The following is a 16767-nucleotide window of genomic DNA, read 5'->3' as shown; positions in this document are numbered from 1 at the left end:
GCGTTTGGTTGGTTCGTGCCCGCGGAAGTTTGCATTTTCTTTCCGCACCCCCTCCTGCCTCCTAGGCACAGGCGCCCATTTCCTTTCAGCGCGTCACTGTTGCATTCTCTTTTTGCGTGCAAAAACATTCAGGGCTAATGGAAATATAGGGAATAAAAAAGGGGTGGGAGGTTCGGCGGTAAAATCCAGTGGGTTGGTGTGTTGCATGTTTTCTTATACAAACTTATATAATATTGTCATCTATAACAAAAATTCAACAGTAATAAGTTGCCTAACTTATCTGCACGTACATAAGTTATGTGCAAAATTTATTGGCAAATAAGTTATGTACATAACTTATGCACTAAAAGGATATATAAATAATCTTTAGCGCCAACCTATTGCACAACAAAAAGGCTATAACAAATGTCTATTCTGTAAAGTTATGTCACTTAATTCTACGATCAAAAAAATTATGTTTGTAACTTAAGACAAAAATTTAAAATAACCTTCCTACATAAGTCATTGACATGATGCAAACTTATCCACATAATTTGTTCACAAAAATATATACAATAATCTCTCACCTTAACTTTATTGGACCGAGTCAAATTTATATACATAATTTATGGAAAAAGGTTATTATACTATAACACAACTTATATACACCGCATCTAGACTATATATAACTTGTATAAAAGAACATGTAACTCGTATGTGCTCATAACTACGGCTAAAAAGAACAAATACTTGATAGCAAAAGAAGTGGGAAAAAAAGAGCAACATATGAGAATCAGCTCAATACCAAGGAAAAGTAAACACAAAAAGCAAGAACGTCATTCACCACTGCGCTCAAGAATCCAAGCTGTCGCATGCTGGGATCCACTATAGGCACGCCACCCATGCGCCACTGGCTAGTGGCTACAGCAAGCCGGGGAGGCGCAGCTGGAAAAGGTGGGTGTGGGGACGGCAGCAAAAGAGAAAGAAGCGCGTGGGTCGGATCGCTCGCTCGTTTTGGAGCAAGCGGGCGAGTGTGAAATTGGATTTGCGCCGATTTTTTTCATCTTCTTTCATCCGTCGCTGTTACTGCAGGGGAAACGGAAACGGGGAACGGGTGCATGCGAACCGAGTGCCCAGCTTTGCGACGCTCGCAAGTCGAAATTTGAAGATGAGCTCCCCGCTTGTCTTGGCGTGATCGTCTAATAGGTCCTTTTTATTTGAGATTCTGATTTGAAATGTGCAAAAACCAGATGCCTTCAAAACTCAGGTTCGTTTGGCGTGGCTTCGGCTTTTTCTAAAACGATTCTGGCTGCAACTTTTATGGTCAAACCGCTTCTCGGTGAAGCGGAAGCCGTTTTGAAAAACGTTTGAAGAAACAGTTTATTTATATTCTTCATGAGTGGATAGAAGAGATGAAGCCGGATGAAGCTAGTATTTTTTGCTCATGTTGTGTAGTGTAAGCCGTTTCCGGCTTCACGAGATGCTTCACGCATGAACCTATTTTCCAAAATACCTCTTTGTATAGTTTCAGACGAAGTCTATTTGGTAAAGCTGTTCCAGAAAAGAGAGCCTCAGACTCGAAAGCTTATGGGAAGTGCTTATTAGCGGCTGGCTTTTAAGAGCAATTGATCTTTGGAGATTCTAAAAGCCAATTATCCAAAAGTATTCAGAAGCTGAAACAAACAGGACAAAAAAACTTTTAAAAAGTTAAGAACCCGCGAGTTTACAATCCACAATGGCCAGGAGCTGGGAAATGACGATCTAGAATCTTTTGAGATTTAAGATTCGGATACCTCTAATGCATCACTTTCAAATGAATGTAAGTGGTGGAAGGATTTTTTGTATGATGTCACTAGTCCAATTATCAATCGGCCTCTATCTATAACTTCACGATCGTGTTGCTCCAAGTATCACCGTGATCATTCACCTGACCTTTTGTATGATGTTTGGGCAAGCTGCTCTTCCACTGCTTCTACAGTAGTCAGTACGAGTTAGGAATCAAGGAGGAGAGGGAAAATAACACATGTAGGATATCCGTCCTCCTCTATTCTTCTTCTTTCTTTATTTTTGTCATCCTCCTCCATCCAACTGTGTTAATTCCTTTTTAGGTGCATGCGATTAAAAAAGACGACTAGAGCATTCTATTTTTCCGAACACTACCTAGTTCCAGATACATGCAAAATAAGGGGAACATGTGCATCAAGCTAAACAAACTGGTTTTACTTTACTTTTTGTCTCTCACTCATACGTATCCTAGTTGATTCATTCTACTCTATGTATGACAAGATTATGTATTTGATACTACTTCTTAGTAGTTAGCATTCTAGGCTTCTAGCAAGATTTTTATTACCTTTTATTACTATATATCTATGGTATCGTGTCCTACAACATCGTTATTTTGGTTGTTGTTTAGAATCCTGTCTTAAGAACATCTCCAAGAGTACTCTATTTCTCTTCCTCATCCTTATTTTTTGAAAAAAAATAAAAAATTACTCTCAAATAGTTCTTCATCCTAATTTTCTATCGCCTAACAATTGGCAAATTGAGTTTCCTTGCGCGTAAAAATACGCACACCTCCGTCGCTCCCCATCGCCCCTCCATCGCGACTTTTTTTTTGTCACGCCCTTCTTCCTCGCGGCATCCCTCCTTCACTCCATGGATCCAGTCCATTCTCTTGATTTTTCCCACATTCTAGGATTTAGGGTTTAGTTTCTGTGACCGCCGCCGCCGTCGTTGGCCTACCCGTCATGAACTGCGCCCGTCGCCACTTCTTCCCGCACCGATTTCAGCCGCCACGATGCATCACCGGCGCAAGTATGAGGTAAAACGGAACCCTCTCGTCGTCCTCTTTCTTTTCCCCCAAATTTCAAGTCCTCTCGTGCCCTAAATCACCGGCAATCTGATTTGCAAGAAGCTCCTGCCTGCCAGCCATGTCCGCCACCCATGGAAATTTCTCGTGGAATTATCTTTGTGGGGCCACAACTTCTCATTTTTGGAGTAAAAATAGGAAACTATTGGAGATGGATTTTTTTTGTCTTTCCATACTTATTTGAGGAGTTGGCAAACAACAAGTTTTTAGAAAAAAAAATATTAAGAACTCTTGGAGATGCTCAATGCATCAAATTTGTAGTTCTTTATTGGCTCCAGTGTCATATCCCGCCGATAAATCATCACCTATGGCGGCTTACCGATTTACAACTCAATCTTTCTTCTCAAAGTGTTTGAAACAGAGTTAAATTGGAACCCAAACCTCAAAAAATCTAAAAACTACTCTAATGAAGTGATGGTATCTTTTTCTGGAACCAGTCCTCTGCAGCAATTGCAGAGAGACTCGGTCGCTGAAATCACCTCTGTCACGACCTCAAATGTAAAAACATACTTAACACTTTAAAAACATCATCATGAGCATCATTAAGGCATAAAAGAGCATCATGTGCATGTGTGCTTTGTTTTGAATTTAATTTTGGGTATGTGTGAATATGAGCTTGTTAAGAAAGTTCAAATTTTGTTATGCAACTTGGCCCCCAAAATTTTTATTTAAATACTATATTTCAAATTTTGATTTAGAAATATTTTTGTAGGATTTTCTAACTTTTGAGCAGAGCCACAAAATTCTTGGAAATTACAAAAACAGCCTCTTTGTTCTTTTTGCTGCGATCAAATTACAAAAGCTTTTCGAGTGATTCTTGTTGCATTGTGTTCTTGGTGATTTTATCTATCTCCATTAAAAATTTGGTGAATTTTTTATCCCAGGAACACCTTCATTTCAAATTTCAAACTCGATTTATTTTTTTTCCTCGCCCGGGCCCATCTGTCAGCCTCACCCCTTCTCCTCCTCTCTGTTCTGCTCGGCACGCCACACGCGTCGCCGCCATCGGCCAACCTCGTGCCACGCCCCGGCCATCCTCGTTCCGCGCACATCCTTATCCGCAGCGATCCGCCCCCTCGCCCTCTCCTCATCCACGCCCCGGCGGCCCCTTTGCCCAAACCCTAGCCCCTTCCCCATCCTCCATTGTCGTCCGCCCCGAGCTCCATTGCCGCCGTCGATTCGTCGTCTCCGGTCGCCCTCTCCTTGATTCCTCGCATGGGGAGCTTCCCCTCGACGTCCTCCTTCAATTTCCCTCCTCACTCGGCCCTCTCCCTCGTCGTGCAGGCGCCCCGGCGGAGCTCACCGTCCGCCGCCTAGTGCCGTCGCGCCGCCCCCTCGTCGCCGTTCTCCGCCCGCGCCGCCGCCGGTGAGGTTCGCCGCCACTGCCACCATCCCGTGCGCGCCTCCCCTGGCTGCTCCGGCCCCGCCTCCGCCGCGCCGCCGTCCGCCGGCGCCGCCGTGTCGCGCGCGTCGCGCTGTGCGCGTGGGTCGCGCCGTGGGCGCACGCACACCCCAGGTCAAGGCCGCCCGGCCTGCCTTGACTTGGTCCGGGGGGCGCCTGCCCAGTGAGGCCCGTCGGCCTCTGGCCGGCTCTGCGGGGTGCATCTAGCATTTTTGCTAGGGTTTTGTGATGCTTTATTTGTCTGCAAACTTGAAAAATACATAGAAATTTGTGTATAGCTCCGAAAAATACGAAACTTATTTTGTTGGGTTCGTATCGCTGAGATCTACTTAAAAAATATTGTTTTGTATGTTTCCTTGCGGTTTGTTAGGGTTTTAGTGTGTTTTTGTTTGTTCTGCCCGAAAATGGTTTAATGCAGATTTTTTGCTGGAAAGTGATAAAATGGTAAAACTAGTTCTATTAGCCTGGTGTTCATGCCTAGTATCTATGATAATTTTCATGGATTTGTTTAGTTATGTTTGCATACCTTTTCTGATTTATCTTGTATAGGACAGCTGAAGTTTGTTATATTTGTAAGTAATTCTAGGAAAATCCTTTTACTGCAAAACAAGTTTCATGAGCTCTTTGTAATGTCCTCTGCATTCCCAAATTATTCCATGAGTTATTCTTGCGGTGTAAGTTCATTTCTTAATTCTTGCATCGCATTCATGCATTATAGTGACCGAACCGTAGGAGGTCGAACTCGTGGAGCCCATCGAGTCCGTTGAGCTTGAATCCGGAGTCCAGTTCGTGGTCGAACCCGAAGTTAACCAAGGCAAGCAGCTAAGCATATTCCTTGCAACTATCTAATCTGATTTAGTTTAGCTATCTCACTTGGGTATTGTTGGGCTATATATATATAGTAGTATTGCAATTTGATATCTACTCTCATGCATTACCCTTCCTTGAATTGTTATCCATGTTCTTGCCACGTGTTAGTCAGTTAATTACTTAACTTGACTAGATGCTTAGCCGTGCTTAGATTTCTTATCGCTTGCTAGGAATGAATGTTTGGAGTATCACACTTGCCGGTTATCCTTGTTGCACTGGTTCGGCTTGGTTATAAGGGTTTGGTAGTACCGAGATTCAAGCGGAATGGTAGGGCCTAGAGAATGTTGTCATATGGGCATAGTCCGCTTGGATCGTTTAAGAACCGTCCGTGGATGCCATCGACTTTGAGCATCTTTTCGTGCTACCACATATCCAAATAATGGTATGGATGAGCCAATTACCTTCTTTGACTTGATCATTGATGTGCAGTCCTAGATACGTGGCCAAGGGCTTTGCAGAGAGGCTTAGGGGTGTCCCCGGTGGAACTATGTGTAGGAAAGTTTAGAGATGTCCCCGGTGGAACTAAATCTTTACGCGTAAGCTAGGTGTGAAGTTCAATGATCGAGCCTTGTTGGGAACGGTTGACGCAAGTACTCCCTTATCCAACTTTAGCGGGTTGGGTGAGCTGCATGGTCCTTGCGTCGTGTGGGTAAAGTAGTACACCCTTACAAGGTTTAATCAATTCGAATTGTCGCGCTCTCGGTTATGAGCAAGCTCTTGGTTCGTCGAATTCCTCGTAGAGAGTTTCGGGTATGTTGGAGTGGTTCTTGCCACCTTTATGATCATTCATATAATATTTTCTTAATCAACTAAAACTTTTGGGGTTTGGGTAAGAATAATTAATCTTGCTAGGTGATAGTTTAGAGAGCTCTTGCTTTGCAATAATTACTTAATCCTAAAGCTTTCATTTGAGCCTGTGCATGATCCTTGTCTAATTATTCGCGTAAGACTTGCGAGTACTTTTATACTCAGGTTGCTTTCTAAACCTAGTTGCAGGTGAGCCGGAAGTGGTGTTCGGCCACTTATACCCCGCCAACCCAAATGCGGGCGAGGAGTAGGTCGTTGTGGCTGTAATGATGTCATTGAGCAAGGCATCATTATCTTAGTATGTTTTTATCATAATCGAGCTCGTGAGAGCATGCAAATATAATAAACTCTAAGTTCCTGTTTAATATGGTTTTCGTGAACCCAAGGCTTGTAATGGAAGTAGTTCGAACTCTCCTATGTCGAACCCGTATTGAATTTTTGTAATATAAAACTGCTCTTTATGGTTCTGTGGCGATGTATCTGATTGTAAATGGTATGTGCATATGCTGGATCCTGGGCATGTGTTGGAGTACATACCGGGACTACCGGATTTTATGTTATTTTGGACAAATGACGTGTCGGTTATTCGTGTCTCTAGATGTGGGTTAACACGTGGCACGCTCTCTGGCAGGCACGTGTTTGCTCTCATCTGGATAATAATGACCGATGATGTGCCTAAAATGGTGTTAAATTCCACGGTTCTCACAACCTCTACAGCTAGTGCAGAGGATCTCAGTCCTTTTCTCTTTCATCATGAGACAAAAAATAAAGTGGAACCGGAGAGTGGGAGAGAAAGGCTGAAAAAAAAATCATGCAAATGGTCCAAACGTGTTGTAGCTTTTCCCATAAAGTCGTTGTCTGGTCGACAGTGATGAGCTTAGCTGAGCAGAGCATGCTTCGAGTGCGAGTGGGCTGCTCGACGGTGGCCTTTGCCTCCCTCCGCTCCTCTGACGTCACGTCAACGTGACTTGGTCAGTGACGTGCGGCCCTCCGACTACGGGTCCACCTGTCAGCTTCCCAAAGTCATGTGTCCCTAGGTGACGTCACAGAGTCGCCGGTGCGCCGCCCCGCACCCCCGCCGGCGCCGCCTTTTCTCCTCCCTCCTCGTCCTCGTGCCGCTCCGCCGAACGCATCCGGGAGGGGGGAGGAGCCGCGGATCTAAGTGCGGAGGCGGCGGCTCCGTCGTCGCGCCTCCCCGCGGACGGCCGCGAGCGCGGAACGGGGATGCGCCGGAGGCTGAGATGACCGGTTGGTGGCGGCCAGAACCCAGAAGCAGCCAGCGCGACAGGGCGCAGCGGCGTGGACGTGCCCGGCGGCAGCCGTGGATCTGTCGTTGCGGCCCGCGCCCACCTCTGACTGCTGGTTTTTACAGGTAGTCATTCCGGCCTTGAAACTTCCCCCTTTGGTGAACAAGTCGAGCCTTGGAAACCAGTCTCATTTTGTTCATACATTGGTTCGTACTTCTTTTATCTGCTCACCGAATCTTGATGCTGGTCTGCTTACATAATGCATCTTGCTTCATCCCTGCTCACTGAATTGAGATTCATCAAGACCTCGTTATTCTGAGAAGTATGAGGTATCAGGCTAGTACCAGAGCCTTGTTAGTTACTTTGGACAATGGGCGAAAGCCCGATCCAGCATCACGCAAGCAAAACTGGAAAAATTTATCCATTTTAAAAAAAAACTGGGAAACTTATGTAATTTTCAACTCCCTCCATCCTAATATCCTATAAATGCTAATACTGTTTTGTATAAATTTAGTCAAATTGAAATTATTTGACTTCTTGGGAAGCGAGGGTTTGCATTCTTTTTGGATGGAGGGAGTAGAAAATTACCAACGCCCAATGCGATGGTCGATTCATTCTATACAACTAACAATGAGCAACTGAGCATCAATAACTGTATTGTTCCTTCCTCCAGTAATAGGATCACAAATGAATTCGAGTTAGTAAGATGGCTTTGTAATCCCTTAGTTTCTCATTGTCGTGGTGTGGAAAACCACAGCCGGGTGGCGTAATGCACCCGCCTAAGCCCAGAGGGTGAGTACTCGGGGGTTAGCTGGGATTAGTTCGATCTCGCTGAAAGAACACGATGAACACAGCTGATTTAGAGTGGTTCGGGCCGCCGGAGCGTAATACCCTACGTCCACTGTGTGTTGTATTGGTTGTGCTCTCCCGCTGAGTCTCGAGAGAGTCTGAGGATGTCTCCAATGTGCAGCGAGCGCCTCCCTTTTATATCTCAAGGGAGACGCGTACATGGCCGTTGGGTCCCCGACAGGTGGGCCCAACGATGTAGTATAAAATGACATACAGTTCAGACATTATGACATTGCAGGCGACGGAGATCTTATTTCTGGATTTCCTTGCTCTGCCCGTGGGAATCTTCCGTCCGGCATAGCCATGCCCTGTCTTGTCGAAACGGCGCCAGAGGGTAGCTTGCGGCGTTGCCTGCCGCGTAGCTGAACGGGCCGTGTAGCTTGCGGCGTAGGCGGTATGATGAAAAGGTGCCGTGCCGTCGTATCTAATTAATGCGGCAGACGGGCTCTGCGCGGATGCGGCGTAGGCGGCTGCACTGTGTACCTCGGTAATATGCGGTCTACAGTGAGGCTTGACAAAGGCTGCCCCGCGTGGCGCGGTGGCAGAGCACGCTTCAACCATCCGCATGGAATGCGGTGGGTGGGCGAGTCTTCCAGCGGAAGACTCGCGCTCGCGCCTGCGGGACACGTGGCGCCCCCGGACCCCGCCCCGGCGGTATGCTGGCTCTACGCGCGTGGGAGGTCCGGACGGACGCGGGGAGGTCCCGGACCCCTATGGGGGTCCGAGCCCTCGGCTGTTGGCTCGGAGTTTCCCCTCCTCAGGGACACGTGGCGTCACCGGACCCGTCCCAGAGCGGGGAGCGGGTCCGGGGCCGTTGGCCCGGTGAGGTAGGAGCCTGACCCGTGGGGCCCGGCTGCTCCGCCCCTTATGGCGTAGTTACGGATGACTACGCGAGTCCTGCCTTGCTGCAGTAGGAGTGGGTATCCCTGCTACAGGGTACCGACACTCATTTTGTTGTTAAACAAGTTTGCTTCATGTCAGTTTATTTATTTGTCCTTTTTTTTGAGCAGGTGCATATCAGTTTCTGAAGTGCTGTTCTGAGCATGCTTATCCTTGCAAGTTTTCCTTCTTCTCTCTGAAAGAGGCACATAGCATACTGATGCTGCTTTCAGATAAATGTTTTCTTATAGCCTAATATGTTTCTTCAATAAATACTTATGCTATTTATCTGATCATCAAAGAGCTTAGATAAATATGTTCAGCATTGCCTTTTATACACATATATATTTTTAGAAGAACTTGAGACGGTTAGTGAAACATTAAGTAACGTGGATCATGTGCACTGCATAATTTATTTCAGAAGTGACAATTTGAGAGGTTTTACCAAGCAGTTGAACTAGGTGGCCTCAAAGTTTTATGAAGATTGCTATAATGCAAGCTGGGATAGCACTACAGTGTACTGATATTGTCACATGAGACTGCATCTCCAAAACCAAAACAATATGACATCATGCAACCAAAAATAGGTGATGTAGTACCAGACTTCTGTAGAGTCATAATGTTCACTATCATCTTCTTTCAGTTATGTATAAGACTATTGCATGCAAGTTACTGCATACACTGGCAAATGGATTATGATTATAAGTTCCATTCCAACAGTTTTACTTGTTCAATTGAATAGCAAATGATATAATCAAAACTAATTTAGATCTCGTAGCTCCAATCTGAGCTTATACTTCAAAGTTGGCAGTTGTGCTTGTAGTTTAGAATTTAATTAGTTACTCCCTCTGTTTCCGTAGAGTATTTCAAGTAAAACTTTGTTAAATTTGTAGTCATTGGATAGGTCAACAGTTTGTATGTCCAATGAGACAAAAATGATCCAATTTCATCTAGAGTTTACTTTGTTTTTGTGCCTCCTGGTTATGTGGACCGGACAAACATTATCAAACAGAGGCAGTAGAAGATTTCTACATGCTAACTCTTTAGAGGAAACTAAGTTCCATCCTCCTACAATAGCGTCGGTGTGTGGGTATGTGTTTTGCGCTGTGCAATTGTATTATGGCCAGTAATGCACATTCATGATCTCTGGCTGTAGCCTGTAGGTTGATGAACCGTGCCCAGATGAGATGTTGTGCATGTAGTATTTGGAGAGAGGGGGGGGGGGGTAATTTAATTTTAAACAAACCAAACCAAATTAAGGGTTCTGAAGATTCTTGGACTGCTGTTACCCTCTTGTGGACTCCTGGTGCAATTGCAGCCGTAGCACAGCTCTCAATTTCCTATTAGTGTCCTACCATGATAAATCACTAGGGATCAAATTTTTTTTAGTAAAATAAGTAATTCCCTATTCCATGTTCTCTTGTTGTATGTGTATTTAGCTAAGTCGATACCTATATTGAACCATGGAGTACACAAAGAAATTTGTTAACTGATTACTATTCATTGTTTTTAACCAACAGGTGATTCAACTCAGGAAACTAGTGCTCAATGGAGAACCTGATCAAACTATATCATGATTGGGAAATTCAGTTGCTAGTGCTTCTAAGTTTTCAAATACAAATATTTCTATTCTTCACTGGTGGCCTTCGTCGCCGAAGCATCAACATGTTGCTGAGACTCTCTATTTGGATAGCTTATTTGGGAGCAGACATGATAGCTGTTTATGCCCTTGGCTACCTCTCACAGCATAAGGATGCCACCATGGCAGAGGACACAATGAGGGGAACCCAGCCACTAGCTTTCTTCTGGGCTCCCTTCCTCCTCATCCATCTAGGTGGGCAGGACACTATCACTGCTTTTGCCATGGAGGACAACAACTTGTGGTTGAGGCATTTATTGAATCTCGTGGTGCAGGTTGTCCTATCTTTATATGTTTTCTGGAAGTCGATTAGAAAACACAGTGTGGAACTTCTAGTTTCAGGTATCTTTGTGTTTGTTGCGGGGATTATCAAATATGGAGAAAGGACATGGTCTCTCAAGTGTGGGAGCTTTAAAAGTCTTCAGAGCTCCACTGGAAATCACTGTAAGCATCGGTTTCCAGAATTGATTGATGGGGATGCTGGTTATTGTAACACTGTCTGCACTGGTCTGCATTCAATGCTAGATGTCCTTAATTTCTTCTCTGGCCGAACCTTGTTTGTTGGTGATCGGGTGAGGTTTGGTCGTGAAGGTTTGGGAACTTGGCTACCCAACCAAGTGCTCAAGGTGCTTGCAGTCGAACTTGGTATGATGTATGATGATCTCTACACCAAGGCTCTTGTGCTCAGAACAAGGAGTGGCATTACACTTCGTTGTATCTCCCAGTTATCTGCTTCAGTTGCCTTCGCGCTCTTCCTTGCAGGCAAGAAACATAAGTACAGTAGGGATGATATTGCAATCACCTATTTACTATTTGTCGGCACATTCTTCCTGGAATTGTGTGCATTGTTTATGTTCATGATGTCGCCATGGACCTGGGCATGGTTGAAATCTCGAAAATATGAGAGGCTTGCCCGGTATTCTTGGTCTCTTTTCTCCAGCAGCCTCATTGGATGGCCAGAGAAGAGGTCATTGTGGTCAAATGCAATGGGACAGTACAACTTGAGGGGTTGGTTTGAGGAGAGTGGCAAACCAAAGTCCTGTGGCCAACGAGTGATGAACATGACCAGAAAGTTGGCAACATCAATCAGTGTTGATAAGGAGAAAATATTTTGGCTTAGCAAGCTATTAGACACGGAGTATGTTAAGGCGGATAAGGTGATGGAGTGTCTCGTGGAGGCCACCAGCAACTTTGTCCGTCAACCCTATGAGTTTCAGAGGACCCGGGAATGGCCAAATCTTGACCCTCTCTTAAGATATGCACAAGTTTTTTACATCGCAGATTTTGGTTTTGCTATTGTCTTTATGCATATGGTCACTGAGCTACACCTGAGCAAATACCCCTGCCCAGACATGGAAGCAGATGTAGCAGAAGATATTGTTGTTTTGGTGGAGATCTGCCAGAAACTTTCCCGCTACATGATGCACCTCCTGCTCACCCTCCCTTCCCTGCTGCCTCTCAATGCTAGCGCGGTGGCTACGCTGAATAAGTGGCAAGCTGACATGATGGAGAATGATATCATGACAGAATTGAAAGGGCTTGATCCCCAGCCGGGCAAGGAAGCACTAGAGGAGATCAAGGATGTATGGGTGCGGCTCACCATTTATGCTGCTGCCAAGTCACAGCCGGAGATGCATGCAGCACAACTGGCAAGAGGAGGGGAGCCCCTTACTTTTGTTTGGCTGCAGCTAGCGCACTATAACTGCGGGGAATTCGGGTTCAGTAGGATTGAGCTTACCCGTGATCGCTCCAAACATTCGATATTCTATGTCTTACAACTCAATGGTCTTATTTTACTCAAAGCAGTTTAAAGAGAAATCAAGTTATATAGTTTCCATGTAGGTAATAATATTGATAGTAAATATACTAGTTTTAGAAAGATTAGCGTCACAGATTCTAGGACATTAAATGAAAAGAAAAAAATGGTCTTGCCATTGCTTTTTTAATATTTAGATTAGACTCATGCCATAAATGTGTTAAACTTGCTCCATTTATGTCATTACTGCACCAATTTTGGTGTCAAAACGAGTTTGGTTCATGCCACTGGAAATGGTACTGCAGTGGCATAAATTGAACAAATTTTACACAGTGGTGGGCTGGTGGCATGTGTCAAAATATTACAGAAGCAATGATTAATATGTATACTGTAATTGACACAGTGGCATCTAGTTCTCCCAAATAAAGGACTAGAAATTAGTAAATCAAATAATCAATTTCAGTATCATGTATGCTTGCTTATTTGTTGCTTTCTTACTATGTTAGCTTGATCTAGCAACATAAATTTGAACGAATGCAAGAGCAATTACCATGTTAAAATTTTAATTCCGGCTACTATGTGTACTTGTGTACTTATCTTATTTATATTGCTCCTCCCTTTTCCCTTCGCTGTTTTCTTCCTTCATGGGTTCGGTTACTCATGGTTCACAGAGGTGGTCGTGGAGGGCTCAGGTTTTCCTTGATCCAATGTCATATCAATCAGGTACTGACCAGCTCTAGATCCGAACCATTCCTCTCCTTTTATGTTTGTTTGGTATATATTGCACACACCCTTACTAAAATAATTGTTTTTTCTACCTAATGTTCTTCTATATACATCTTACAAGAACTTCTGTTATGTATATGTTAGGAAAAAGTCCACTCTTGACCCCTCAACTATTGTGTTTGTCTAATTTTAACCCTCAACTACAAAACCGTCTAGTAAACCTTAACTGTCAAAACCGTTCACTTTTAGCACCTAGGCGGGAGCAAGGCTGTTTTGACCGATGTTGAGCGGTTTTGACCACACCACGTTGGCGTTGACCGCCACGTAGGATGCTGGTGTGCATCCCAGCGACATGTGGGCACAGCGCCTCCCCTCCCTCTCCCGAGCTCGAGCGGCGGCGCCTCTCTCCCTCCCTCTCCCGTGCCTCCCTCTCCCCGAAGAGCCCCGGCGCCTCTCTCTCCCTCTCCCCGGCGAGCCCCGGTGTCTCTCCCTACCTCTCCTCGTGCATCTCCCTCCCCAAGCCCGAGCCCCGGCGAGCGTGGATCTGTAGCCCCAGTGGGCGCCGCCGCAGCTCCACCGCCCGCGCCGCCGCAGCTCGTGCTCCCTCAATTTTTCCTGCTCGTTTCTTTCTCCAAAAACCTGAACGGCATGGCACAATCGAGCAGAGCAGGCCAACAGTCTTCACCAATCCCCACTCGAAGCTTTCCAGGCTTAAGTCACCGTCTCCGTCAAATCCAAGAACAAAATAGTCAGCGACCGGGTCGAACCAGAGGTAGAACTGCTGCTCCTTCTTGCCGTCGCCGTTGGTCCGCACGTTGGTGTTGAGCACCACGGGCTCGCCGCTCTTGTTGTGCATGAACTCCATGTCGATCTCGTCGTGCCCGAGGCCTTCGCCGGAGGTGAATTGTAGCAAGCGGCCCACAGCCTGACGAATCGAATCGAATCATCTTGAATCCAAGAAGCAATAATCCAGGTACTCATGTAGAGCCACGAGTTCGCCGTCGCCGCCGCCAGTAGCGCCACCGTCACGGCCACGGACAGAGCCCGCCCCGCCATGGATGTGGGAGGATGTTGTTCTGCTCTGCTCTCTGCTCCTTGGGCGCGGCGCCGCTGCGGAAGGCGAGGTGGATGAGGTTGGAGAAGAGAATGAGGTTCGGGGCCACAGCGTCGTCCTCCATGAGCGGCAGGAAGGTGAGCGCGTGGGAGGAGGAGGCCGGAGGCGAGGCGGAGGTCGCCAGCACGGCAGGTGGAGCGGAGGAGGTTGTACGGGATGAGGACTCAGGAGCGCGGGGGCCGGAGACCCGGCGCGAGGAGGTCGAGCAGCGTGACGCCGCGGCGCAGGTCGCTGGAGGTCACCCGCCGGACTGCCACATCAGCCGCCGGGGGAGCTCGAAGGTCCACCAGGAGCACGGCTGGGCGCGGCGGCGGGGGCGGCTACGCGCCTTGCGCGGGACCGGGGTGTCGAGGCAGGAAACGGCGACTGGCAAATGTAGCGCCGCCGCCGCGGCCGACGTCGAGCTCTGCTCTGCTCCCTCCCCCCCCCTCTCTCTCCGAGTCTCTCCCTCTCTCTGGGCTGCCACATTAGCGCCACATGGCGTTTGACCGCCAAAAACCGCCGCCACGTCAGCGTGAAATCCCAAAAACTGGCCTCGGGGTATAAATTGACCGGTTTGTAAAGTTGAGGTACCTAAATTAGACGGTTTGGCAGTTGGGGGTTAAAATTAGACTTCGCAAAGAGTTGAGGGGCCAAAAATGAACTTTTTTCTATATGTTAATTGTTTGTGCTCTTGATTCATTGAAAATGACATTTGACAGCAGTGTACTTCAGTGTTTTTTCTCCTTTTATTTCTCCACTTTGGACTTTTTAATTATTTATGTAAGTTTATAGATCAGGGTTTGAGCTTCTATCACATTATTTTGGAAAGCACAAAGCGATTAGTGTATGTATGTAGAGTCAGTACTGAACTTTAACACAAATTTTGTTGTTTTTGTGAACAACTAGCCAAATCATGTGGTATGGCTAAGCTTTGGTTCTTCCCGTTGGCGCGCAGTTTGCTAATAATTAAAGGAATATCAAAACAAACTTAAAAGTGTACAATTGTTGACTCATGAAGCTGACACAGGTCAGGGGTCCTCTTGACTCCATCTGTACTTCTTTGTTTGAAGTGATAAGGGAATCTAGAAAAATCTAGCTAACAAGTTCATTCCCCAGTGCCAGACCTAAGAGTGTCATTGTTTTCCCCTGCACTTATCCTCAGTTCCTTTCCAGTGATGATAGAACAAGAGTAAAACGTGACTTGTTGTTTGGTCCTGAATTAGGTAGCTCATCAGATGAAAGAAGATTAACTGAAGCATGGATCGATAGATTGTTCGCATGAAGGCTGGAGTTTCAGGAGTTAGTGCATTGTAGTTGGCAGCGTATTTGATCAAATTTACAACTGTTGCCACCATGTACCTTGCCAATGTCAGACGATCAGCATTCCAGGTATAGATCCAATGTGTCTGCTGGCTAATCATCAAGACTGGCAAGAGGTTGTAGTGTGTCTGCGTGTGTATAGTTGATGGTGGAGGACATGCCTGCTGCTGGCAACCTCTGGGAGAAGGCATTGACTTATCAGTTGCTGGGAGTAAACGGGTATGTCTTCTCTAACTTGATGCAATTTGGCAGGCACAATGCGCGATCTAGCTAATGACTGGAATATGTAAAGCCTGCCTCCAGCAGGCACTTAGCCCCAAATTTGTCTCCTAACCTCAATTTCACCTTAATTGTTTAGCTGTATAGCTGGGTTCAGAAAGGTTTGCAAAATCTAAATTCCCTAGTAAAATACTGCCTATGTACTCCCTCCGTCCCATAATAAGTACATTTCTGAAGTTCAAAATTTATCCCAAAATAAATGCACATGGGACCATCTAACCTTAGTTGTATTTTTTTATTTTCTCTCCTCCTAAAGTGCAATGATTACATCTTTATAGGGGTATATATATGTAACTTTTTACTAACATTGATCTTTTCACCGAAACTCTAGAAGTGCACTTATTTTAGAATGGAGTATATGCCACTAGAAAGATCCTTTTGTTTTGCTCGGCCGTCTCAAATCAATGTTCTTATCGAGTGATGGTATGACTTCTTTTCTCTGATCATCGTCAACAACAATGAGGAATCTCCTCCGTCGCATCATCTAGGGTTTCAGGAGCAAAATAAGTGGGTTTCTCTCATGAGTGCTAGTATAAAATCGCTCAACTGGATTTTACAGAATGACATGCATGGTTCCTAAAACCTTATGCATCATTGGGCATGTCAAAATAAATGGCTCAATTGTTCTCCAAACGCAGTGCTTTGCGGAGGCTTGTCAAGTATCTATTGTGGTGAGCTGGGAGCTGGTGGTCTAATGAAGGCACAACTGAAACATCACCTTTAATTTACTGAACTACCAACGCTCGAACGCAGAGTACCCTACTAGCAGTACTTGCCTACGCATTGGTGGTGACCATCTCGTTTAAAGATCAGGATATAGATGATGGACACACCTTGCCATTACTTCTGAGCTAGTAAGCTTCACCGTATCACGGCAACTGCTGGACAGGGACATGCCGATATGCCTGGCATGGTACCAGAGGACCCACTTTCTTGGCTCACTGACATTTATGCTGTCATACATCCATCTTTTATCTCTGTTGCTGGCAAAATTTTACTTGCTTAGATCATCAGGAGTGAACTTAATTGTTTTTGTTCCCTATATCTCT

The 16767-nt window shown here is 45.7% G+C and overlaps 1 protein-coding gene across 7 annotated transcripts; it reads left to right on the top strand.

The window, feature by feature from the left end:
• Window positions 1-6800: 6800 nt before the first annotated feature.
• Window positions 6801-16696, top strand: LOC120711766. 7 transcript variants are annotated; one of them, XR_005690468.1, is made up of 6 exons: window positions 6812-7299; window positions 9034-9489; window positions 10423-12326; window positions 12969-13020; window positions 15343-15508; window positions 16357-16696. XR_005690468.1 is itself a non-coding variant. In XM_039997407.1 (5 exons), exons 3-4 carry the CDS (start codon window positions 10451-10453, stop codon window positions 12998-13000), a joined length of 1908 nt encoding a protein of 635 aa, XP_039853341.1. In that variant the 5' UTR covers window positions 6812-7299; window positions 9034-9489; window positions 10423-10450; the 3' UTR covers window positions 13001-13020; window positions 15343-16103. The 7 variants fall into 7 exon arrangements, 5 of the variants coding, with proteins under 5 accessions (XP_039853343.1, XP_039853341.1, XP_039853342.1 ...); XR_005690467.1 differs by having other exon boundaries at window positions 15343-15658; XM_039997407.1 differs by lacking the exon at window positions 16357-16696 and having other exon boundaries at window positions 15343-16103.
• Window positions 16697-16767: the final 71 nt, after the last annotated feature.

The sequence above is a fragment of the Panicum virgatum genome, chromosome 6K (assembly GCF_016808335.1).
Source record: "Panicum virgatum strain AP13 chromosome 6K, P.virgatum_v5, whole genome shotgun sequence".
NCBI classification, from domain to species: domain Eukaryota; kingdom Viridiplantae; phylum Streptophyta; class Magnoliopsida; order Poales; family Poaceae; genus Panicum; species Panicum virgatum.
This window is presented reverse-complemented; position numbering and strand designations above follow the sequence as displayed.